Source organism: Dendrobates tinctorius, unplaced genomic scaffold (assembly GCF_039654945.1).
Source record: "Dendrobates tinctorius isolate UK_male_01 unplaced genomic scaffold, ASM3965494v1 ptg000007l, whole genome shotgun sequence".
Classification (NCBI taxonomy): Eukaryota; Metazoa; Chordata; class Amphibia; order Anura; family Dendrobatidae; genus Dendrobates; species Dendrobates tinctorius.
In genome coordinates, this window is record NW_027361675.1 from 27071845 (window position 1) to 27099139 (window position 27295).

The 27295-nt window shown below is 41.1% G+C and overlaps 1 protein-coding gene across 1 annotated transcript; it reads right to left on the reverse strand.

The window, feature by feature from the left end:
- On the reverse strand, positions 1-27059 carry MFSD2A (MFSD2 lysolipid transporter A, lysophospholipid). The gene is made up of 14 exons (XM_073572943.1): positions 26769-27059; positions 21810-21938; positions 21540-21664; positions 15663-15786; positions 13518-13596; positions 13260-13414; positions 12615-12705; positions 12382-12503; positions 11325-11408; positions 10860-10943; positions 10407-10519; positions 6829-6972; positions 3747-3923; positions 1-3556 (listed from the first exon to the last, which is right to left on the reverse strand). Exons 1-14 carry the CDS (start codon positions 26838-26840, stop codon positions 3502-3504), a joined length of 1554 nt encoding a protein of 517 aa, XP_073429044.1. The 5' UTR covers positions 26841-27059; the 3' UTR covers positions 1-3501.
- Positions 27060-27295: the final 236 nt, after the last annotated feature.

The following is a 27295-nucleotide window of genomic DNA, read 5'->3' on the forward strand; positions in this document are numbered from 1 at the left end:
TAAAATTTTGTCAGATTTTAATTCAGGAAGTCAAACTTTAAGAAATGACTAGTTTCATAGCTGAACATGACAACTTTTGAAAATATGTAGAACAGTGCAATCTGTGAGGATCATGGGAGGTTTCCAGAGTGATCCTTTTTTTGCAGCTGCTCTACACACTGACCATTAGAAGAAAATCCTGAACAGAGGTCCCCCTCTCAGAACTCCCCAACAGGGTATATGCTGACACAATTCCAACCATTATATTAGTAAAAGCCTCATACATTGGTTTATCTGGCATAGATTGGTATATACCATTCAGAAACATTTTCAAATACAATTTAGATTTATTTCAAAATTACAGAACAATTGCAGTTTAACATTTTCATGGTCTGTGAGAGCCAAAGTCACACACTGTTTAAAATCCATTCCATTGAGCTGGTACATATGTACAATACAGAATGTATTCATTCACTTAACGCATTCGCTTTGAGACATTAACCATAAGTTACCACAATAAAAAATACATTAACAATATGTAAGATGGGCACGGTCATACAATTGCAGTTTAAAGGGACAATATAAAAAAAACAATGTGAAGGATACAAATCCTATAAAAGGGACATTTCCCAAAACGATCATACAAAAGTTGTCAATAGCCCTTATAAGATTGAAAATTAAAACGTTTCTTCCATACCTGAAAACGAATTAAATATTACAGATGTGCTATGCACACAAGACAACTGCATGCGCTAGCATTTTATAACAGTGTCACAGTAATGGTCCTCCAGAGTAGAGAAGTGCAAAAGACCACTGGACAGGTACTTAAGATTGTATGCATAGGAGACAGTAACTTGTCTACGAGGCTGAGGCTATACAGCGACTTTGTCCACAGCACAAATCGAGTGGCCAAAGATTGGTATGTGCCGTAGCTGTGGCCCCATTCACCTGCAACTCCTAGGGTATCATGAGTGACAAGCCTGTTGTAAAAAGGACCCAGCCAGATTTATCATGACTTGTCTCGGAACCCTAACGGTCACAATACGGACCCCATTTGCCTGCAATGTAGCAGTGGCACAGATTTTTGGCCACGTGACCTGTGTCGCAGTCAAAGTATCCGTGCAACCTTATGGTAATGATTATGTTCGGTGAGAGATCCCTAGATTAGAAATTACAGAAAACAAAACATTTATAACCTGTTTTCCTCTACCAATGAACATGAGGATTATTTTAAAAAGAAAAGAGGGATTTCTTTTTTATTGTATTGAGAATTTTTGAAAATATTCCATTGTAATTATCCTTTATACCCCCAAATTTAAAAATTCCCCCACAATAGTGCCAGAGTAGCCCATGAGTTGTAACTGGCACTGCATTTGTGGATATGGCAGACCTGCAATAGCAGGCACAACCCGAGGGCAAACACTAGTGCAGTTTTTGGGGTAAAAACAGGGAGGCCCGAATTTTGCAATCCCCGACAACTTCTTTAATTTAGCAATCACAAAGCATTTTTGTAGCATAGTGTCAGGAATATTATAAGGGGAGCATCTCTGGAGATATAATTCACTAGATGAAAATTTTCAGTTTGCTTGTGAAAAATGGACCAGGACAATGAGCTTGTGTTTTACAGAATCTCAAACAGTTAGTGTAAATTGTAATACAATTGTAACATGGTATGCACACACGGGCGCGTGGCAGGAGCTGCGCAGCATTTAGGGAGCTTAGAGGGTGTTTATAATGGGGAGAAAGTTAGACATTTCGAGAAGCAGTTTCACAAGAAAAAACACAACCCGCTCTATATGTACTGGACAGCACACACTTAAGGTCTCCATTTTTACCTACCAAAGCCAAAGACCTCAGCAGGGACAAAGCATGCGTGGTTATTCCATATAGAATCTAGCTGCTGATGCGTCCCATTATGAAATCTGCACCAGTCACCCACCATGCAAATGCCTTTAGCCCTTCTTCAGTATCATTTTAAGTAAACCTCATTCTTTTGAGTATCCAAGCACTTTAAAGCCTCTTTATTAAGCAGGACTAATCTATTGTACTGTAAATCACTGTCTGAATACGCCGATTTGTGCTCTTTAACGCTCCTCCTGCACAAATTTCACATTTAAAAGGTGAAAAGAATGGCAAGATCACAACCGGTAAGCAGATTTTCAATACATTCCTGTGTCTTCTAAAATACTGTTGTATTAAAATCGCCAAACGGGAATACAAAAAACAATGCACATCTGTAGTACCACATTCAATAGTAACGTTTCTATAGCTATACAAAAGTCCATCATTCTGAAGTGCTTTTCAGATGGCGAAATGACAGGAAACGAGCGCTTCCTTCTTGTGCCATTCCTATTTGTACTTGAGAGGGTTAGCAAAATTGTACAAAAGACAAATCCAGTTCATTCTGTAACCTGGAATATAAATGCACAGCTCTGTGGACTAACAAATACGGAATTCAAGTAGAATCAGCAAAGTTAACTACTCTTTGTTATCAGCTCTATAAAATGTACTACAATAGGGATGACGGCAAGACTGACGGCATGCTCCTAGGTTAGCGTCTCCAAAATAAGCTAACCATTTTGCTTCCTTGAATACTTTTAAAGGCTTCTGTATGTAAAAGTTCCCTGTTTCTACATGGAGGTCCCATCGGTTATTCTCTGGTACATATACTCTTGGCAGCACTCCCCATTAAGGCAGACGAGCAGAAGGCGCTCCGATATGCACAAAGCTGTAGCCGGGATTATATTTTCCTCCGAGGCCGCCATTGTGCTACCCAAGTGCCAAAGTCAATTAAATCTTAAGCAACACACATATGCAGGTTTTAAAACCTGTCACAATTTGGCCATTCATGGTCCAGCTCTGGTAGAAACGATAAATGAGTTCTGTGGCCAAGTGATAATTTTGGCAATATTTTACACATTTAAATAAATGTAAGAATGTATAAAAGTCCCTGTGCATGATGCCGACCTCTTCATAGGGTAACACTGAATCATGCCTCCTCATAAGCCATATTAGGTCTACAGGACAATAAGTTTTGGTTGGCTATACATTACTCACATATTGGTACATGGCAACAGAAACATAAAACATATACAGCATTATATAAATTTATTAGGAGCACAAGCGCCAATATTTATGTACATACATTGAATCTCAGGAATTGGCGCTTAGCAGGCATCCACTACCTGCTAAGATATTATAATTTAGGCGTCAATATAATATAAACAGAAATAATTACTTTATCTATTCCCCACGTCTGTGAAGTTCATATATACAAAACCATTTTGCAAATTTACAGTTAATACATTTACCCTATGTTAGTGCAATTTTCAGTAGGATTGCAGCATTCAGTGTGTGCCAAGCACAGATAGCACCAGGGAGCAGGGTCATGCCCCCAAAAGATGACAGTTCTTGACTCCACAGTGCAGAAAAGTCATTCAGGGGCTAATACCTACCCCCATAGGGGTAAACTGAACGTCTCAAGAGCTCCTGTGCGTAAACGTTGGCAAGGTACTGCCTGGGTCATACGTGGCTTGCAATCTCTATGGAGTCAGAATCAGAGTCCCGGTCAGAATCTCTGTAGACCAAAAAGAAAGAATTGTCACTTGTTAATACAAGTACCTATACATACAAAGACAGACAGGTCCGTACACATTAGAAACATAAAAGTGACAGAACAAAACCAAATCCTCAATATGATAATTAGCCATGCCATATATACATAGATAGATATGTAAAATCCTGAGTATGGAAATCAATGACCTCACCTCATGAGCTGCAGAGCTTTCTTGTTTTCTTTCCTCTTTTCTTCATCAATGGGGTATAGTTTAAAGAGTAAGAGCCCAATAAGTATCATTAATATCGGGGCAGCGCACACCAGCAACTTCAGAGTCACATCCACTGAGCCTGGCTGATCACAGCTAGCAGTCTTATAGCCTGCAAAGCTAGAGTGAAGAATGGACATCGTTAAAAAAAAATTCTATTCAACCTAAGAAAGTAAATTGGTTAACTGCTCACAAAACTGGATATTGAACTTTAACTCCAGAAAAAAAAGGCTTCTTTACTCTAAAAGCTGTGAATTTAATCAACTAGTCTACTTAAAGGAGGCAAAACCAACTTCATAATCATTTTATGGTTCTATTACAATGGAAAGGCCATGAAGTCATTACAAAATTCTTTACAAGTCATGTGGCATAACCACAAATCCATTCCATTTTTGTCTGATCACCCCTGGTCAAAATTAGGTCTTGTGAACTGTTAAGCAAGTTGAAGATTAAAAGATCTCTAAAAGGCCTAAAGTTAAAGATGACACATTTATTTTGTATTTTAGGCAAAAAAAAAAAAAAATTATATATAGAGTAGTTTTTTTTTGTTTTCAAAATTACAAAAAAGGAAAATGGAACGATGCAAAAGTTTGGGCACACTTGGAGATTTGTGTGCTCAAATAACTTTGACCAAGGTTTTTAATTAGCCTGTTAGGGTTATGGCTCATTCACCATCATCATTAGGAAAGGTGAGGTGATGCAAATTTCTCAGCTTTATAAAAACCTAGCCTCATCTAACCTTGTGCCAAAAAACTGCAGTCGTGGGTTCTTCTAAGCAGCTGCCTAGCACTCTGAAAATGATGGCGGCCAACAAAGCAGGAGAAGGCTATAAGAAGATAGCAAGTTGCCCTTTCCTCAGTTAGAAATGTAATTAAGAAATGGCAGTTAACAGGAACAGTGGAGGTCAAGATAAGGTCTGAAAAACCAAGCAAAATTTCAGAGAGCTGCTCGTAGGATTGAAGAGAGGCAAATCAGAACCCTCGCTTGACTGCAAAAGACCTTCAGAAAGATTTAGCAGACTCTGGAGTTGTGTTATAGTGTTCTACTGCTCAGAAACAATTGCACAAATATGGCCCTTCATGGAAGAGTCATCAGAAGAAAATCTATCCTGCATCCTCACCATAAAATTCAGCATCAGAAGTATGCAAAAGAACATCTAAACAAGCCTGATGCATTCAGGAAACAAGTCCTGTGAACCGATGAGGTTAAAATGGAATTCTTTGGTCACAGTGATTCAAAAAGTATGTGTGGAGAAATAAGGACACAATTTCAGGAAAAGAACATCTCACCAATCACTAAGCATGGGGGTGGATCAATCATGCTTTGGGATTGTGTTGCAGCCAATGACACAGAATATTTCATGGGTAGAGGGAAGAACAGATTCACTGATATTTCAACAAATTATTAATGCAAACATCAACATCTGTTAAAAATCTGAAGTTGAAAAGAGGATGGCTTCTAAAAATGGATAATGATCCTAAACACATATAAAAATCCACAATAGACTACCTCAAAAAGATGCAATTTGAAAATTTTAGAATGGCACTCACAGTCCCCTGATCTGAACATCATTGAAAATCTGTGGCTAAACCTCAAAATAGCAGTGTATGCAAGACGACCCAGGAATCTCACAGAACTGGAAGAATTTTACAAGCTGTTTACAAGCTTTGATACTGTCAAAAGGGGATGATACTAGGTACTAACCACGCAGGGTGCTCAAACTTTAGCATGGGCACATTTTCCTTGTTGCAATTTTTAAGATTATATATATATATATATATAATCTTACTTAAAATACAAGGGAAATGTGTCATCTTTAACTTTAGGCCATTCAGGCATCATTTCATCTTCAACTTGCTTAACTGTTCACAACAACAGTAATTTTGACCAGGGCTGCCCAGACTTATAGATGCAACTACGGGAGATTGTTTTGTTTTCTTTCTCTCGAGAGGGGGAAATCTATTAGTTATATGATATTCCTATAAACCATCAATGCAAGATGCTGTAACTTAGTTGATCAGCTGATGTTAAAATGTAATATTGTAATATAGAGGTTGTACAGAGTACAAGCCTGTATTTACTATATGTACCCTGTGAATTATTACAAAAACTTGTGCTATGGGACATGTGAAAGTACATTATAGAAGGATAATTATATCAAAGCAATGGACAGGCAGGATCTGCAGCAAAACACTTCCATAAAGGTGGTCAGTTCATGTTAATCATATGATGCTACAACTTTGAATGGAGCTGTAGTGAGCGGTTCCAAATCAAAGTGCAAAGTGTTTATATTCGGCTGTCCCCAGAGCAAAATACAGCTACAGTAATATAGTATTAATGACCTGGAGGTAGGTCATCAATACAGTATGCCCGGACAACCCCTTTAGCAGCTTCACAACTGGACAATAATGGGTGGCGTGGAGGGGGAATATCGATAATTAGTAAAACATTTTTTTTGCTTGTGTTGTCATTTTCTGAGACCTGTGAAACTATCAATTTTCAGGATATGGGGCTGTGTGTGGGCTTATTTTTTGCGCCTTGAGCGGACGTTTTTACTGATACCATTTTGGGGTAGATAAGATGTTTTGTTTGCCTTTTATTGCAATGTTTCAGTGTCCAAAATACCGTAATTCTGAAGTCTCGATTTTTTCTTGTTATGCTGTTTTCCGATCGGATTCACTTATTTTAATATTTTGATAGATTGGACTTTTCTGAACACAGTGATAGCATATATGCAATTATTTTTATTTTTTTCTCTTTTATTGTTTAATTTTTAAAGGGGGAAAGGAGGGGTGATTAGAATTTTTTAATTTTTCAAATTTTAATTTTTAAAAACTTTTAAAAATTGTTTACTGCATTTAATAGTCCAATTAGGAAACTTGAAGCTGCTATCGTTTGTACTATACAATGACACAAACTTTTTTTTTTTTGCGTGTGTGGGGGGGTTTGCTCCACCCTGGTAGTTTACTGTGTACCTATTACAATAACCATTGATTGTGCGAGACTCAAAACTGCACATACTTACTCCAAGCTTAGCGTGGAAATCCCCAATGATACCCCAGAGGCAAATTTGGTGAAGAAAACATAAAATGAGAAGAAAATGGCTTCGTGTCCAGGTGACTCTGGGTTCTTCAAAACAAAGTCATCTATCACATCTGGAAGCATGGACCTGACAGACAGGGAAAAACGCAAATTATGTCATGCAATAAAATCAAAAGTAGCAGATAAATGTACAGGTTGAGGGCTTTTCAGTTGTATGTTATGTATCCTGCCAATATAATACTATATATTGAATGAGATACACAGCACGCATAGGCTTGTCAGAAACATGTTACAGAAGTTGCGTGCTAGACAAGTCCTGGATTTATCTTTCCTTTCCCATAAGGGTATGTTCACAAGTTTCACATTTAGTATGGACTTTTCCCATGAATTTGGTATGTAAAATCCACAGCAGTACCAGCTAAGTAGTTTATGCTTCAAGTCTCCGCAGAAAATTTCTGGATAGATCTTGTTATGTGGACCCTAAAAGTTATTGTGCAATTTGTCCTGAGTATGCTGATACCCCACATGTGGGGGTAAACCACTATTTGGGCGCATGGCAGAGCTCGGAAGGGAAGCAGCGCCATTTGACGTTTTTGGCTGGAATTGAGATCGGACACCATGTCGCGATTGGAAAACCCCTGATGTACCTAAACTGTGGCAACCCCCCACAAATGACACCATTTTGTAAACTAGACCCCACAAGGAACTTATCTAGATGTGTGGTGAGCACTTTAAACCCCCCAGTGCTTCACAGAAGTTTATAATGCCCGGGCATGAAAATAAAAAAAATCGTATTTTTTCCACAAACATGATCAATTAGTCCCCAATTTTTTTATTTTCCCAAGGGTAACAGGAGAAATTGAACCCCAAAAGTTGTTGTCCAATTTGTCCTGAGTACGCTGACGCCCCATATGTGGGAGAAAACTACTGTATGGACACACGTCGGGGCTCGGAAGGGAAGTAGTGACGTTTTGGAATGCAGACTTTGAGGGAATGTTCTGTGGGTGTCATCTTGCCTTTGGAGAGCCCCTGATGTACCTAAACAGTGGAAACCCCCCACAAATGACCCCATTTTGGAAACGAGACCCCCTAAGGAACTTATCTAGATGTGTGGTGAGCACTTTGAACCCCCAAGTGCTTCACAGAAGTTTATAACGCTCGGACGTGAAAATAAAAAAAACATTTTTTTTTCCACAAAAATGATATTTTTGCCCCCAATTTTTTATTTTCTTAAGGGTAACAGGAGAAATTGGACCCTGAAAATTGTTTTGCAATTTGTCCTGAGTAGGCTGATACCCTACATGTGGGGGTAAAACACTGTTTGGGCGCATGGCAGAGCTTGGAAGGGAAGGAGCACCATATGACTTTTTCAACTCAGAATTGGCTGGAATTGAGATCAGACGCAATGTTGCATTTGGAGAGCCCCTGATGTGCCCAAACAGTGGAAACCCCCAATTCTAACTCCAACCCGAATCCCAACACACCCCTAACCCTAATCTCAGCCCTAACCCTAACCCTAGCCCTGGACCTAACCCTAGCCCTAACCCTAATGCAAAAATGGAAATTAATACATTTTTTTATTTCATTATTTTTCCCTAACTAAGGGGGTGATAACGGGGGGTTTGATTTACTATTTATGGCGGTTTTTATTTTTGGCAGCTGTCGCACGCTAAAAGACGCTTTTTATTGTAAAAATAGTTTTTGCATCACCACATATTGAGAGCTATAATTTTTCCGTATTTTGACCCACCGAGTCATGTGAGATCTTATTTTTTGCGGGACGAGTTGACGTTTTTATTGGTACCATTTTCGGGCACGTGACATTTTTTGATCGCTTTTTATTCCGATTTTTGGGACGCAGAATGAACAAAAACCAGCGTTTCATGAATTTCTTTTGGGGGGGTGCGTTTACACCGTTCCACGTGCGATAAAATTGATAAAGCGGTTTTATTCTTCGGGTCAGTACGGTTACAGCGATACCTCATTTAGGTCTTTTTTTATGTTTTGTTGGTTTTTTGCAATGAAAACTATTTTATATAAAAAATAATTATTTTTGCATCGCTTTATTCTGCGAGCTATAACTTTATTTTTTCGCTGATGATGCTGTATGGCGGCTCGTTTTTTGCGGGACAAGATGACGTTTTCAGCGGTACCATGGATATTTATATGCGTCTTTTTGATCGCGCGTTATTACACTTTATGTTCGGCAGTATGATAATCATTATTTTTTGCTTCGTTTTTTATTTTTATTTTTTAAGGGGTTCGCTAAAGGGGATAACTAATGGGACAGTTTTATAGGGCGGGTCGTTATGGACGCGGCGATACCTAATATGTGTACTTTTATTGTTTGTTTTTTTTTATTTCCAAAAAATGGATTTATTGGGGGAATATTTTTTTTTCTAATTTATTTGGCGATTTTTTAAAAATTATTTTAACACTTTTTTTATTTTTTTTTTTACTTTATTACATAGTCCCAGGTGGGACATCACTGTCCTGTGACAGATCGCTGATCTGTCACATCACTGTGACAGATCAGCGATCTGTCACAGGCAGTGCAGAAGGCTTCCTCATGCCTGCGCTTTGCAGGCACTGAGGAAGCCAGCTTCCTGCAGGCCCCCGAAGGCCCCTGTCGCCATCTTGGATTCGGGGGCCTGCAGGAAAGGAGCCCCCCGCAGCAGCGCTGCACATTGCGCTGCCGTGGGGGGCTCAGGGAGCCCCCTCCCTGCCGATGCTTCCCTTTAACCCCCGGTACACCGCGATCATGTTTGATCGCGGTGTGCAAGGGGCTAACGTGTCGGGGGCGGTCCGTGACCACCCCTGACACATTGTGCCGGGTGTCAGCTGTGATAATCAGCTGACACCCGGCCGCGATCAGCGGCGCTCACCACGTGGGCGCCTCTGACCGCGGTAGACGTACTATCCCGTCCATGGGCATAGGGGCCCGGGTCCCATGGATGGGATAGTACGTCGGATGTCAGGAAGGGGTTAAAGTCTGCATAATATCAATTTTTTGTGAGGAATCCATGCATAGCAAAGTGGAAGTCAGCAGCAACACAGGAAAATAAGTGCCAAAGTGTGGATTTTGTGCAAAATTTTCAGCATATCTGCTCCATGTGAACTACCTGTATGCCGATACTCCCTTTACATTCATACTTAAAATCTGTTGTATATTTGCAATATTGGCATTTAGGATTAGGGAGGTCCTGTTTGCCTTTGCACATCCATTTGGGAAACGCAGAGCTTATCTAACTCCCTAAAAGCGTATGTTAAGTAAGGAAATGATGTGAACATACTATATAGGAGTCCTCAATGGTTGATACCTTTCAATGGCTACAAATAGCGAGCTTTCAAGCGATTTATCACCATCTTTTCTGTTAGCCATTGAAAAGGTATCAACCACTTAGGACTCTCAAATTGTAAAATGTATTAATTTATCTACTGGCTAACAAGGTACAACAATATATTTTTCCTGTATCTGCGCAAGCATGAGAATTTGGCGTTACAATAGTAACAACAAATCCAGAATATGGGGAAAAATAAGGTAAAACAACAAATTCTCACCATGGCAGGAGAAATGCAGCAGCTACGCTGAGTCCAGCAGCTACGGCAACAATGTAGGTTACTATCAGATTGATCTTCACCACACCGGCAACAATAAGGAACGGGACAACAGACTGAAAACGAATAAAGAGAAAATAAATTATGTATAAAAAACAAAAAAAAAAAAAATAGATTTGCTGTGCAGTAGAGGGATTATTAAAGAATGCCCTCACGTCACACGGCCCACCCACATTTCAACAAGTAATTGCAGAAGAAGTGGCAGACCCCATTCTTTTCAACTATGTATATTCTGCATGTGATGATGATGAATGCAGGTTTGCTTTGTTTTCTAACTTTCTACCAGTAGGTGGCGACAAAAGCTCAGTCGTGCCTTTCCATCAAGTCTCTGCCAAGTATAGTCTCACTTCTTCCTTCCTTCTGCTGGTTAGATTACATTACTCTACTTTTACTCACCGATATCCCAAAATAGACAGCAGTTTTCTTTCCAAACCGAGTCAGGAACCACTGCCAGAATGGCACTGTCAGCGTAGCAGAAATCTAGGCGCAAGAGGAAACCAAGATACCCAAATGAATGAAATACAATACAAAGCAATTTTACTTTTTTTGAGAGGTGAGAAAGCCAGAGAGATGTTAGGAAGTACTATCAGGTTACAGTGTACCCACAGTTCACCCATCCGCCAGGAAAAGAAAGGAGGAGAGACACAGGAAGAAATATTAGGTTCTCCGGCTCACAACAGCCTTCTATCTTGGCATTGCCAGGACAAAAGAAGCAGTGTGTGCTTGGCCGTTCTACCAGCCGTCAGCACTAACAACCATTGCTAAAATGCTAGAAATGCCGAGACTGTAACCTACACGGCAAGAAGGATTGTGGTCAAATGAGATTCTGCAACGGTTATACAATGTGTCCCGTGTACTCACCATTATGACCAGCAGAATATTCTGGAAGTGCTGGCGGTGCTGCAGCGTACATTTCAAGAAGAGCGCAAAGTTTCCTTCTAGAAGCTTAAATACAGAAAAGAAAAAGGTTACCAGGAATATCACCCACTATTCCCAGGCACTACACATACTAGATCCGCTGCTTTGCCATAACAGAGTGGCGCTAGGCGTGGGGACATTCCGGAATATAAACGGATCGTCCATGCAGGAGGCTGGGAGGAGATGGTATGTGTGGATCTATGATGTGCGGCCATACAGTCATCAGGAATGACAGGCGCTATGTAAACTAACACTGACCTTCCTGCAGTCTAGATCTGCACATGGGGACAGAACAAGGTTTAGATTACCATATGTACCATCAGCAACTCAGTCACTGCCTTAGGTTCCTAAATAGAGCTCTGTTAAATCCAGCAGATTCAGAACTGTCTACAACTGAATACATTCTACCTACAGTCCGTCAGAAGACAGATATTATGGAAAAACAGGAAAGAATATTTTTTAAAATCTAAGATCCAATCAATAAAGAATGTCAGGATTCATCCTATATCGTGTGATCTATGAATAATGAGGAGTTTCTATGAATTTGCAGGAAAACCTAGCAGAAAACAACATATTGTAACAGCATTCAACGGAAGGGGGCCGAGCTACATAACCGAAAAGAGCCGGTGGACACTGAGGAATTAAAGGGTTTCTTCCCTAATCCTGGACAAAGCTTTTGATCATTGTTTCGTGAAGAGCTATGTATGTGGCCATTTCATCATTAACTCATCTCAATTTGCTCATCCCAGCCTGCGGCCTGTAGCAACGGTAAATCCACATTATAAGACATCCCCCCATTGCCCTCCGAAATATGGGGGAAAAAAAGTGCAGCTTATAATCCAAAAATTACGGTAATATAAAAGTTCTCTTTGGTGAAAAGGAAAGAAACTGAGGAAGTAGGACAGACACCGAAATAGCAGAAGCTGTGGAAATGAAACATTATGTACAGATGAAAGGACTATGTACACACATGACATATCTACATAATGCCTGGACTTACCATAAAAGCCAATGAAGTGAAAAGAAAGCCAGTGATCAGTTTAATGTAGGGCCCATGACTCATTACTAGCTTCAAGCCCTGCCAGAAGGATATGGGCTGGTCAGACAAGAGCTCACACGAATCTGCAGAAGAAACAAAGGCTGATGTGATACTAGCAATGGTGAACTCAAATATACGAGCCGGACCGTAATCAGATAGGTGTGAAATCAGATCTAGCACTAAAATGTACCTACCTCTCCGCTCCTGCACTCCCAATGAAAGAACGATGGCACATAGCACATAAATGGCACAGATGACCCCTGCAGCAATCATGTAGGCATTTCTCTGTGGGCATAAATGATTCATTGTGAATTTCACAGGAAGAGAAAGAAGAATTTTACAAACACATTACCAAATGTATTAAACTGGTATTTAGGAATCATGACGTTTGACAAAGCCAAGCCTCTCCTTTCAGCATGACGGGCCAGATTGGTCAGATCTATCCTAAGGTTTCTGGTTTTTCATACTATGTTTTCTCTAAAACAGCACAGCATTTCAGAGAGAAACATACGTGGGTGCAGCCAGTGCCTGATACGTGCTGCTGGAGTGTGGGCAGTATAAATCTAGTGACAGATCCCCTCTAAACATGTGCATTGATCAGTACATCATCTTGATGTGGTTGATAGCATTAATTGTACACCTAAAGACATATGATAAAAGAGGTTTTTCCCTCCTTAATTTAAATTACACAGATAATTACAAGGAAAAGAAATCAGATTATAAAAACTGGACAAATAAAAGGAAAGCTCCAAGAAAAAAAAAAAAATTCTTTAAAACAAATGATCTTGAGGAGCAATGATAGTTTGGAGACATAAACCATGTAGGACGGTGAGACTCACCATGTTGGCAAGAGGTTCTGGCTCTTGAGAGGAATTAACACTTTCAAGTGACAGGTTTTGGAAGGCGTTGGTCACACATGGGTCTTCCACCTTACCCACAATCTGCCCTTGAATTGCCGTGCCAAGGACAGTTCCCAATACTTCCACAGTCATACCTAAAAGAAAGAATAGCAATGAAAAAAAAAAAAGAGAATGGCAAGCTTTCCCGCAGAAGATTCACAAGGGCTTGCCAGTTGGCTATTTGAAGAAGGTACGTACGGTATCCTGTGGCGGAGTCCCGGTCACTTTGCTCCTTACTGATAAACATTGTAAGAGCTGAATAAGGCACATGGAAACACTGAAAAGTACAAACAATATGAGAATACAAAACGTTTGTCCTGTAATGATAATACAGTAGTAAGCCGAAGTTCACCATACTAAAGATGTTATTAAGAAGACCGCACTGTGGCCATATTTTCTCACCCGTGATAGGGGCATAATGCCCAGCCTAACTATGGGTCTCATGATCAGAACAGCATCAAATAGGTCTATGATATTGTTCGCTTGCAATATAACTGCACTACAGTTATGTGAATGAACCCTAAGTGCCACGTGATTATACTTTTGTTCTATGTATAAAAGCAGTGCATCCCACCAGAGGGAAGTCTTGAAAAGGTTTTCCTACTTCCCTCTGATGGGGGTCCAGCCCTGTCTATAGAAAGAAATACAGAAATACAAATACTAGTACATCACCATGCGGATGCCCCATTACATTGGGGCAGGACATTATTCTGCCACCATTAACACTTCATTATTCTATAGCTGGAAAACAAATCTGCCATATACAGCGGGGGAAGATAAGTATTTGATGCAAAATCAGCAGTGTAAGTTTTCCCACCTACAAAGAATGGAGAGATCTGTCATTTTTATCCTAGGTACACTGTAACTGTGAGAGACAGAATCTAAAAATAAAAATCCAGAAAATCACATTGTATGATTTTTAAATTATTTAAATTGAATTTTATTGTATGAGATAAGTATTTAATCACCTTCCAACCAGCAAGAATGCTGGCTCTCACAGACCTGTTAGTCTTTCTTTAAGAAGCCCTCCTATTCTGCACCCATTACCTGTTTTAATTGCACCTGTTTGAACTCGTTACCTGTATAAAAGTCACCTGTCTACACAATCAATCACACTCCAACCTCTCCACTAAGACCAAAGAGCTCTCTAAGGAAACCAGGGACTCACACAAGGTTTGGATGGGCTATAGGACAATAGGCAAGCAGCTTGGTTAGAAGGCAACAACCGTTGACACAATTATTAGAAAATGGAAGAAACACAAGATGACTGTCAATCATCATTGGTCTGGGGCTCCATGCAAGATCTCCCCTTTTGGGGCAAGGATGATTCTGAGAAAGGTCAGGAATCAGTCCAGAAGTACACGGGAGGGACCTGGTCAATGACCTGAAGAGAGCTGGGACCACAGTCTCAAACATTACCGTTAGTAACACACTACGCCGTTACGGATTAAAATCTTGCAGGGCACGCAAGGTCCCCCTGCTCACACCAGCACATGTCCAGGCCTGTTTGATATTTGCGAATGGCCATCTTGATGATTCAGAAGAGGCATGGGAAAAGGTCATGCTGTCAGAAGAGAACAAAATAGAACTTTTTGGTATCAACTCAACTCACCGTATTTGGAGGAGGAAGAAGGATGAATACAACCACAAGAACACCGCCCCAACTGTGAAGCATGGTGTGGAGAAAAATCATACTTTGGGGGTGCTTTTCTGCAAAGGGGACAGGACAACTGCACTGTATTGCAAAGAGGATGGATCTCGTCATGTATTGCAAGATTTTGGCCTTCCCCCAGTAAGAGCATTGAATCTGGGTCTTCCAGCATGACAATTATCCGTAACACACAGCCAGAGCAACTAAAGAATGGCTCAGTAAAAAGCACTTCAAGGTGCTGGAATGACCTAGCCAGACTTCTGACCTGAACCCAATAGAAAATCTTGGGAGGGAGCTAAAACACAATGTTGCCCAGGGAAACCTGAAAGATCTGTATGGAGGAGTTGGCCAAAATCCCTGCTGCAGTGTGTGCAAACTTGGTCAAGAACTACAGGAAAAGTCTGACCTCTGTAATTGCAAACAAAGGTTTCTGAATCAAATAAGTTGTTTATCTATTGTATCAAATAATTATCTCATGCAATAAAATGCAAAATAATTATGTAAAAATCATACACAATGTGATTTTATGGATTATTCTTTTTAGATTCTGTCTCTCACAGTTGAAGTGCACCTATGAAAAAAATCACAGAGCTCTCCATTCTTTGTAGGCGGGAAAACTTGCAAAATTGGCAGTGTATAAAATAATTGTAAGAACAGTAGGGAAAATAAGTATGGTAAGTCATAATCCTCACCGTTACAAGAGTCTGGAAGAGGCAGTAGAAGGTAAGGTACCACAAGACCTGACCACTGGTGAATCCAGGCACAAACCAGACGAGGAAATAAGTGATCACTGCAAAGGGTGTGGACAATAAAATCCTGAGGAAGAAGAAAGGAGAACATGAGTAAGGAAAGATATTACATACTGTAATATTGCCATGATTACCTTGTAGTTGTGAATAGGAAACTAACACAACCAGTGTGTCTGTACAAACTAGATGACGCTGACTGGAGGCGGTTTTCATATTTTTGTTATGTCTTCCCATTATTTTCCAAAATACTGAACCAGCAGTCAACCCAACCAGTGATGAGTGAAGGCGTTATCCAATCATGCTCGGGTGCTAACAGTGTGACTTCGGGAATGCTCTAATAATATGTACGAGACCATGCGGATGCATGTCTTGCAGCTGATTGTTAGGCAATCTCTGAATGCCGAAGACCTTATCTGGGCACGTTCGCTCATCACTAAACCCAACAACACTGGAACCTGAAGCCACCAATACAGGTACACCAGTGAACCAATTTGCATGTTCATTCCTCAGTCCTGGCAACATGCGTTTCCTTCCTCGGATACTACGGATAATATAAGCTTACATGTGACAACCCTAATCTGATGCGTACAGTACAGCACCAATTTTAACACCCCACAATATACAGTGAGTACGGAAAGTATTCAGACCCCTTTAAATTTTTCACTCTGTTTCATAGCAGCCATTTGGTAAATTCAAAAAAAAGTTCTTTTTATTCTCATTAATGTACACTCTGCGCCTTATCTTGCAAAAAAAAAAAAAGTAGAAATTTTTGCAAATGCATTGAAAAAGAAACTGAAATATCACATGGTCATAAGTATTCAGACCCTTTGCATCAGACACTCATATTTAAGTCACATGCTGTCCATTTCCTTGTGATCCTACTTGAGATGGTTCTACTCCTTCATTGGAGTCCAGCAGTGTTTAATTAAACTGCTAGGACTTGATTTGTAAAGGCACACACCTGTCTATATAAGACCTCACAGCGCATGTCACACCAAATGAGAATCATGAGGTCAAAGGAACTGGCCAAGGAGCTCAGAGACAATTGTGGCAAGGCACACATCTGGCCAATGTTACAAAATAATTTCTGCAGTATTCAAGGTTCCTAAGAGCACAGTGGCCTCCATAATCCTTAAATGGAAGAAGTTTGGGATCACCAGAAGTCTTCCTAGACCTGGCAGTCCAGCCAAAATGAGCAATCGTGGGAGAAGAGCCTTGGTGAGAGAGGTAAATAAGAACCCCAAGATCACTGTGGGTGAGCTCCACAGATGCAGTGTGGAAATTTCTCCCATTTCCCTAAAGTCAACTATTGCTGCAGACCTCCACCAGTCGGGCCTTTATGGCACAGTGGCCCGACAGAAGCATCTCCTCAGTGCCAGACATATGAAAGCCTGCACAGAGTTTGCTAAAAAACACATGATGGACTCCCAGACTATGAGAAATAAGATTCTCTGGTCTGATGAGACGAAGATAGAACTTTTTGGTGATAATTCTAAGTGGCATGTGTGGAGAAAACCAGACACTGCTCATCACCTGCCCAATATAATCCCAACAGTGAAACATGGTGGTGGCAGCATCATGCTATGGGGGTGTTTTTCAGCTGCAGGAACAGTATGACTAGTTGCAATTGAAGGAAACATGAATGTGGCCAAGTACAGAGAGCCCTGACCTAAACCCAATTGAGCATCTCTGGAGAGACCCGAAAATGGCTGTCCACCAACGTTCAACATCTAACCTGACGGAACTGGAGAGGATCTGCAAGGAAGAATGGCAGAGGATCCCCAAATCCAGGTGTGAAAAACTTGTTGCATCATTCCCAAGAAGACTCATGGCTGTACTAGCTCAAAAGGGTTCTTCTACTCAATACTTAGAAAAGGGTCTGAATACTTATGACCATGTGATATTTCAGCTTTTCTTTAATAAATTTGCAAAAATTCCTACATTTGTTTTTTTCAGTCAAGATGTGGTGCAGACTGTACGTTAATGAGAAAAAAATTGAACTTTTTTGAATTTACCAAATGGCTGCAATGAAACAAAGAGTGAAAAATTTAAAGGGGTCAATACTTTCTTTACCCACTGTATGCGCATTAATTCCAATAATGTCTCAGTGTTTAAACAAAAAAAAGTTACCAAAAAAAAAAAAAAAAAAGACCAGAATGGCCAGGTACCATAATATTAAGTCACGCAGTTTTACTGGGAGTCACCCATTATTTTTTAAATCCTTCCTAATCCAGTCACCCAACCAGTTATAGTGTTGGTGGACACTATCACCATCTAATTCAAAATAACTTTAAAAAGGGGTTATCCACTACTCAGACAACCCCTTGCAACTCTCTCTGTTTCCCCCTGCAGTCCTCACATTTCCTCTAAATGTTAATTATGTCTGTAGAAGACGAACAGTGCCAGCGGTGAGTGTGTTAACTGCAGTATTATGTTCCAGACAAAGTCCCAATTCCGGGGATATGAAGAACAACCACTATTCTGTATTTGTGACTATGCCGGAGGAAAGCTGATTACATTTAGACCACTCACATCTTTGCCACAACCTGCTGCTCAGTCATCACTAAGGTTGACATCTCTGTAGATATCGACATCATGATAATAGTGGGCATTTACTAACAAATTTAGAACATTTTTCTCATGAGAAAAAAAAAAAAATTTTGGCATAGGCCACATTTGTGCTAACGTGTCTTTTTGCCATTTACACACTTTTTAAACTTTTCAAAAGTGCCATGAAAATTGGGCTTGGTCCAGTGGGAGGCACTCTAATCTACAGACAGCCCAAGGTGCACCACAATTATTAGGAGGTGCACCACCCTTAATAACTTTGTTGCATCTTTTCCTAAGAAATTCTCCCTAATAGGGCAGGATATTTTGGCTTATGGCATACGGGCACGTGACCCAGCCCTCGGTGTGGACATTGTGTGCGCCGTTAGAGGCAGGAAATCCTGTTAGGTCACACAGTGAAATCAAAAGGGATTGCCATCAGAGGCGGACAGTCAATGGCGATCCCCGATATAACACAAACACCGCTTTCATAGAGTTCAGCTTGGGAGGAATCCCAAGAGGAAGAGCTGACTGACTGCAATGACCTCCCGTATATTCGACAGCACAAAGCCATATAATAGCCTACACAAACATTCATACAAGATACAAGCTTCTCTGGGAGAAAATGCTTTATACTTTAATGCAGGGCTGTGGGGTCAGGGAAATTGAGGAGTCGGAGGTTCTGAAACCCCATCCACATGCATTGCACTTTAATTTGTGGCTGGTTTGTTGTATGAATCTATGACGGAGGTACAATAAATCCACCAAGTCTGAACATGAATGAAATTTGTACTGTCAGACAGCAGGAATGAAGCCCAATGACTTCTACAGAAGAACAGTGCAAAAATAACTGCAATGTAAAGCAATCTAAAGAAAAAAAAAATAAAAAAAATCCCTGTATTTATTGCAGGATGTTCATAGCGTACAGCAGTAAATCAGCAGCACACATCTGCTGTAAGTAACAGCCACCATTCTCCTGTGCCCTGTAGTAACCTCAGCCTCAGCTGTCAGTGAATGGCTGCCCTCTGATTGGGTGGGCTGAGCCCCGGCTGTACACACCCAGTGTTTTCATTGGCTAAAACAGGTGGTGTGTTGAGCTTCTAATGAAGTTACCGCCTTTTTCCATTTTTATACTTAACTCACTCTTGAACCATGCCTTTGTATCTGATCAGGCGAGGGCCACGTCACAGGCAAAAAAAGCACCCGCGTGCTCTCAGGAGTCACAGAGCACCACGTCCCCGTAAGACTAACACTTACATGACAGCACACTCGCACTCACAATGGAGGATAATCAGTAATAGCAGCATTTTCACTTTAGCATTTACAAAAGTATAACGTGAATGGTCTGTGGGATTTTCACAATCCAGTAATGGTCCTCTTCAAACCAATTTAATATTTAGTTCCTAATGTATATAGGAAATCAAAATCTCTGACCTACCTAGGAGTATTCCAGGAAAAGGCTAATGCACGAGGGCACCACCTTCATGATGGGTGTGGGATCCCCTATGGAAAGGGCTCGGAATGTTAGCTAGTGTATATATTATATACACACGCTGAATGCTCACAATCTTCCATAGGAGAGACTATAAAATTATATATATATATATATATATATATATATATATATATATATATATATTTTATACACACACAGACAGTATTCCATAGTGAATGTGTATATATACCTTATGGAGGATTGTGAGCGTTCAGCGTGTGTATATTATATATCATAGAGACACACGTATGTACTGTATGTATGTATGTATGTATATATACACACATTTAACACGCAATGTTCCAAAGAGTTCCAGATCCATATAAAACACATGCATGGTGTTTGGGCACTTGAGTTTTTTGTGACGGTCACATGTCATACTGATAAAAACAAAAAACAGCCCCTGCACTCCGGACTGCCTGCTACAAATTAAACAAACTGTTAATGTACAGTGTGATGTTATGTAAATATGACATATACCTCTGCCCTCAAGTGATCTCCTTCTGTAGATAAGAGAACCAAACACGGTTACCTAATAACAAGCAGTGACTTTACTACTACACTACTCCTGAATGCCAGGCTTATTTATTACAAGATACTACTAAGTAAGTGATAATCAGTTTGACCTACTTTTTATAATTATCTGATATCCCCAATTCAAATCCTGTAGAGCTTTACAACATTATCCTTGACTTTCAAAAAAAAAACAAAAAAAAAAAACCAAGTACTGATGCCAGAGCCGACACCCAGAGTCCCCCCAGATTTTGTTTCCTACTGCTGCTTGGGATCTGTTGGTTATCATTTTCATCAGCACAAAGATTAAAAAAAAAAAGGGGGGGGGAATAACATGCCAAAGTATTGGGAGACTGTCAGCACGGAATGGCTGTTCAAACTATTCAAACTAAGTCCTGCTGCTCGGCACTTCATGGCGGGGTCAATCATTCATATACATCTCAACGCCCTCACTTCCTTGATTGACAACTCTGGCTTCATAAAGCCATAGAAGGTTGGAGATAGATGGAAGCCAAGCAGTTGGGAAGGTGCATATAAATGACTGGCCCTGCATGATGCACCGAGCGCCTGCACTGGGTTTGAACAGTCATTCTGTGCCGACAAGGACCCACTGCTGCTGTAAATGTCATTGATTACAGATCGCTGGCCTGCAGACCATTTGAAGCTGACAGACATTAGACAGCTGTCGACCTAAGACGGTCCAACCAACAGCCATCTCTCCCGACTCTCCATATACAGGAGCGGTAAGTCTAGCATTCCAGTACTGTCTACGAGAGCCACTACCAAAGTCATCAAGTAGTTCAGCTTAGATCCCTGACAAAAGTAATAGAAATGGCAGGATCCGTCAGGAGAGATGCAAGGTTTACTAATTTTTTTTTTTTTTTTTGCATCTGTGATAAAACACTGACCAAATGCTGATGAGAATCGCGTCCAAAACACTGATAACACCCCCCTCCCAAAAAAGGTCAGTTTAATCACGTACATGAAAAAACGTTAACTGAATAAGACCTTAGTTATGTGTTCCACTAGTTGGAGAAAAATCAGCCCAAACCCAATATTACACAAGGATACAAATAATTTGCTTTTGAGTTACATAATCTTTCTTCTATATTTCCATCCAATGCTGTGCCCCGAACACTGATGGGTTCCCCGTTATTTCCCAGCAAATATTCTGACAGGGGAACTCCAATGGGAACCAACAGAATTCTGAACGGTCATTTAGATGCGAATGAAATGGAAAAATAAGAGTTTTCAGTGTCACTTACCAAGGCATCAGTCGGCCAAATCCTGTCCAATTGCTTTTACTGACAAAGAATCCCACCAGTGGGTCTGTAATAGCATCCCAAACCCGGCCAGTAAAGAGAATGATGGAGGCGTGGAAAGGCGTGATCTAGAGTTAAAGGAAGAAGGTGTGAAATGGTCAGGTCTGTAGAATTAATGGTGCTATATAAGGGAGGAAACTAAAGAAATACATGACCACACAGGCGATAAATGACCGCCTTAGGTCTATATTACATGATAACTGAGCACCTTACCTGTACCACTTCCAAGAGGTAGATCTGGAGGAAAAATCCCAGGGCACAGCCGGTAATTTGGTATGGCGCACCACCAATGGCGTAACAGATTTTACTGCACACGGACAGCTTGTGCTTCCCTTGTCGGCCCTGTAGTATATAAAAAGAGAAATGTGTGTGTCAGTGATTCCACCCGCATATGACAATGTAGAAACGGAACATACAAATCAAAGGGGGCGACGAGCTCTCAGCTAACAAGTACGTTAATGCCTTTTTCTCCTGCTCTGCCAAGGTGCAGCACATGCCAATGATAGACTATAAAACGTGACAAATATCCAGATTGCATTGAATGGAATAAAATGTACTGTATGTAACATGTCGGGAACATATAAAGGGAGACTGCCTCTGTTTAATTCATTTAGGATCCACCACATGCAATGAAATGGAGCAAGACCCCATATTCTGCAGAAAGAACATTTGCAGCTTTATAAACCTAGAGCAGGTATCTACCCGAGGAAGTTACTGCTCAGACTGTGGTGAAAGCTTCCGCTACCGTGCAGGAGGTACATGCAGCACACGGCAGTGGAAATGTCACGGAACCAACCCTACACGCGGGAAGCTTTACATTTATACCAGACCATAATACAAGTATAACCGAAAAGGGTTTATTTCTAGATTTCCCATATAAAGGGCCGCCTCCTTAGATAACACTGGGGAACAATTTGAAAAAAATTTTCTGTTGAGTTAGGTTTTTGAGCTGATTTATACTAAAATTGGCATGCTGATTCCAAAAATGTAGTCAGTTTTTTTCTATCACGTCAAGTTTTTCCTCCTCAACTTACCTGCCATAGAAGCACAATTGCACTGATTTCTGTAATAAGACTTGTTATCTGAGTACAATTCGACTCATATAGAGCTACGTGGCAACTTGTAAGAGTAGTCACAACTGAGACAGTGTGGTGAGAGGTGTGTACAGCTCCCAATACGTCATAATTATCAATATCTTTACACAAAAAATGTATCATAGTAGGAATAAATAGGATTTGTGATAGCTTTTCTCTTTACATTGGGCGCTTAGTTGTAATTTATATATCTTTTATGATTTTTTTCTTTGTTAGTTTTCAAAGCTTGTAACTTTCCATCTCAGTGTTTTATTTACTTATGTACATATTTACTTTGTTTCAGATCATGTCTGCTCCTTCTTCCTCTCGTTGTAAATGCTTAAACAACCCTGACTCCTTCTGCTATATTTGTGGTGTTTTCACCATTCCAGTTCAAAGGGCAAACATCAGTGCATTTGTCAAACAAGCATATTTTGCATATTTTAAAGCAAAACTCGGTGATCAAGATAAGCCATGGGCCCCTCACATAGTGTGCAAGCAGTGTGTCGAGAGTTTACAGATGTGGACCAAAGGAACACGTGAAAAGTTGGCATTTGGTATCCCCATGGTGTGGAGAAAGCAAAAAAGTCATTCCACAGACTGTTACTTCTGTTTAGTGAAAACATCAGGATTTAACACGAAAAATAAAAGTAAAATAGAATATCCAAATCTACCATCAGCTATCAGACCAATGCCTCATTCAGCTGAAATTCCAGTGCCAGTTTTCGAACAGCTACCATCTCTAGAAGTTCTGAGTGATGTTGACGAACACAGTGACAGCAATGATGCAGAATTTGAAAGTCACAAGGATTCAGTTCGTAAGGGATTTGATCAGCACGAGTTAAATGATTTAGCACGTGAATTGGGCTTATCAAAAAAAGCTTCAGAATTACTAGCATCAAGGCTGAATGAGAAACAGTTACTTGAACAAGGAGCGAAGGTATCATACTTTCGTACTAGAGAAAGTACATTTTTGCAGTACTTTCGGTGTGACAGCGGTTTTGTGTTTTGCTATAATATTCCTGGTTTACTACAAGAATTAGGGCTTTCAATGTACAATCCAAATGAATGGCGACTGTTTATTGATAGCTCAAAGCGGAGTCTTAAGTGTGTCCTTCTACACAATGGCAATTTATTTGGTGCAGTCCCTATTGGGCATTCTGTCTCTCTTCGTGAAGAACATGGAGATGTAAAAAGAGTTATTGAGTTATTGAAATATGACACACACAATTGGATCATCTGTGTTGACCTTAAAATGGTTTGCTTCCTTCTTGGTCAGCAACGTGGGTACACAAAGTATCCCTGCTTTCTCTGTATGTGGGATAGCAGAGCTCGAGAAAAGCATTGGGTTGAGTCGAATTGGCCTCCAAGATCTGGTCTTAAACCTGGAGATCCTAACATTCTACATCAGCCACTTGTTGACAGGAAGAATATACTATTCCCACCTCTGCACATAAAACTAGGTCTCATGAAGCAATTTGTAAAAGCATTGCCAACTGACGGCGACTGTTTTAAGTACATCATGTTGGCACTTCCTGGACTGTCCATTGAAAAAAATCAAGGCTGGTGTGTTTGATGGTCCACAAATTTGACAGCTCATCAAAGATGAACATTTCACCGGGACTATGTCAGATCTTGAGAAGAATGCTTGGTTATCATTCAAAGACGTCATCAAGAACTTTCTTGGAAATACACGTGCAAGTAATTACAAAGAAATTGTTCAGAAACTATTGGAGAGCTACAAAGCGCTTGGTTGCAACATGAGTATTAAACTACATTTTCTGCATTGCCATCTTGCCAACTTTCCAGAAAATCTTGGTGCTGTTAGCGATGAGCAAGGTGAACGATTTCACCAAGATTTGAAGGTTATGGAAGACCGTTACCAGGGGAGATGGGATGTACATATGATGGCTGACTATTGCTGGAGCATCAAACGTGATTGTCCTCAAGTTAAACACTCCAGAAAAAGCTATAAATGTACATTTTTACCTTAAATACTTGCATATATATATATATATATATATATATATCCTTTGTAAAAAACATGATAGTGTTAAAAAGCATATTTGTCATGCCTATTTCTTATATATTTCATTTTTTGTTCATATTTGTACTATTTAAAAAAAAAAAAAAAAAAAAAAAAAAACATTTTAGGTACCGTAGTTTACATATTTTTGAGAAGACAAAAATCCTATAGTTCAAAAACTTGACGTGATAGAGAAAAACTGAGATCATTTCTGGATTCAGCATCCAAAAATTAATTAAGAACAGTTGTCTGACCTAACTCCTAAAAAATTGCGTTCCCCAGTGTAATAGGTATATTTCCAGGACCACACATGGACTGGCCACATTTTAGCTTTGAATTCTAGATGCAACAGCCGGTACCCCGCCGAGTCTTACAGCCATAATACCAACGCTTTGTCTGCTTAGGATCCCTCTTAGGGTATGTGCACAGGATGGTATTTTTTAAGACCATTTCCACCTGGAATACACCTGAATAAGTGCTGCAAAAAATGGACATAATGCACAGCAATGACATGGCCGTGCACGCCTCCGCTTAGGTCGCTTCTATTAACCGCTTCAGGTTTCGGAAACCCGGTTAAAAGTAGTAACATTTTTACAAACTAATGTGCCCACTCTCTATTATAGAAGATACAGAAAAAAAGAGGCTGGCGGCTGTGAAACCGAGCGCAAAAATGCCAGCGGTGTGGGGTTGCATCAAAAGAAAGGATTTATAATAGAAAACTTCAGCGGGACCACCATCAGATGAAAAAAAACATGGTGTTTGGCAAAGCGGTGTGCACTACAAAGAGTTGCTCCCTTATTGTAGCACTGTCCCACTTTGACGTCCCTTGTGTTGCTATAGGTCAGTGTGATCACGCTGACCGCTTCTGGCTGACAGACCCCCAGTAATCAGCTGTCCGGTGAGCGGCAGCTAGAAAGGGAGGTCTTCTAGCAGGCCATCCCCTTTAATATATGTATGGAACTATGCCATATACTATTGTGCCATAGTGAAGCTTGCTGAAATGACAATGTATGAATCTTAAGTTATGTAAATATTAAACATGACAAATGTTGCATGTCACGTGGAGATTATGTAACAGACACTCACTGGATCGAATAGTGAATATTCTGTGCATTTTCCAATCAGTTTCACTAAAATTTGACGCTCAACATGTGGACATCCCTGACATTCCTGCAGCAGGGAGCGCGGCCGAGATCCCGCTATAGTCTAGGGCGGCGGACAGTCAGGCTGATCTCAGGCCTCCTATAGCATTGTGAATGGTATGCCCTCTAATAACCTCCGGTGGAGGGAGGATCATATCGTACGATTCTGGAGATACAGCTGTTTTACTAGTCATTACCTGGCTCAGAGAATTGAATGGAGTGTTATTAGATTTTCCTACATTTTATGTCTGTATTTATATTTAATGAAAGTGAGATGACAAACATAGGCCGATCTTCTGTCCCGTGTCCGGATCCACAAGTGTAGGAACATCAGATATAGAGGATGTGATCTGCAGAGTATAGCAAGTACGTGTCGTTACTGATCTCAGGGACGTCAGCCACTCCAGGACGTATATGTACACACAGATAAGTAGAGCGGTTGCCCGTAGCAACCAGGAAACCCAGTTGGGTGCCAGAGGCGGCTCCCCAGTCGTCACCCATCCCTACACTTTCCGATAACTCTCCTTGGCCCGGTAAGGTCACCGCCAGCGATATGTTACCGGGGACAATTCCTGGCTGGCGTTGCTATGGTGACCGTCCGGGAATTGCGCCAGGAAGAGCCTTGATACTTTTGGAATAAAGCAGCATTATTGTTCTGCCACGCTGGAATAATGCACAATAGGGAGGGATGTGGAGGAATGCCGTGCCCGCACTGATACCCACGGGGACACTGCCCTGACAGGCCAGCGGAAACTAGTGCATCCCTGGAAAGTACAGCGTGCCCGTGACAGGCAGCCATAGGAAAGAACTTGACCTGCTCAATGACAGGAGCAGTCACATGTAGTGTACCGGGCGGACCCTGCCGCCGCCCGCTGCCGGGAGCCCCGCTGCCTGTACCAGGTGCACACAGGTCAGGGGAGACAGACCCTACCTTCTCCACGGATATGGGCTGCTCCGGCCCCAATAAGCCGGCACAGGACGTGCTTTCCGATTGCTTCTCCATCCCCGGGCAAGCACCGGCGGTGTCCGCAGATGGTAATAGTCGGCGTACTGCTCCGGTCTGGGGATGTGGCAGCTCCTCACCTCCGGTACACGACGCCCGCTGTCCTCGGCGGTTCACTGACTCTGGCACATGAATGAAACGCTGCCGGCAGCCCGCAGTCACGCCCACCCGAGAGCTCTCCACTCACACCACACCCCTCTCTGACAGGGCGCTGTGTGGGAGACAGGAATGAGCGTGTAGCTGGGGGGCATCATAGAGCTAGGTGTGAGACATCATGGAAACATCCCTGGTGTGGGGCTCATAGAACATCCCTGGTAGTCTGGTGTGGGGCTCATAGAACATCCCTGGTAGTCTGGTGTGGGGCTAACAGAGCATCCCTGGTAGTCTGGTGTGAGGCTTATAGAATATCCCTGGTAGTCTGGTGTGAGGCTTATAGAACATCCCTGGTAGCCTGG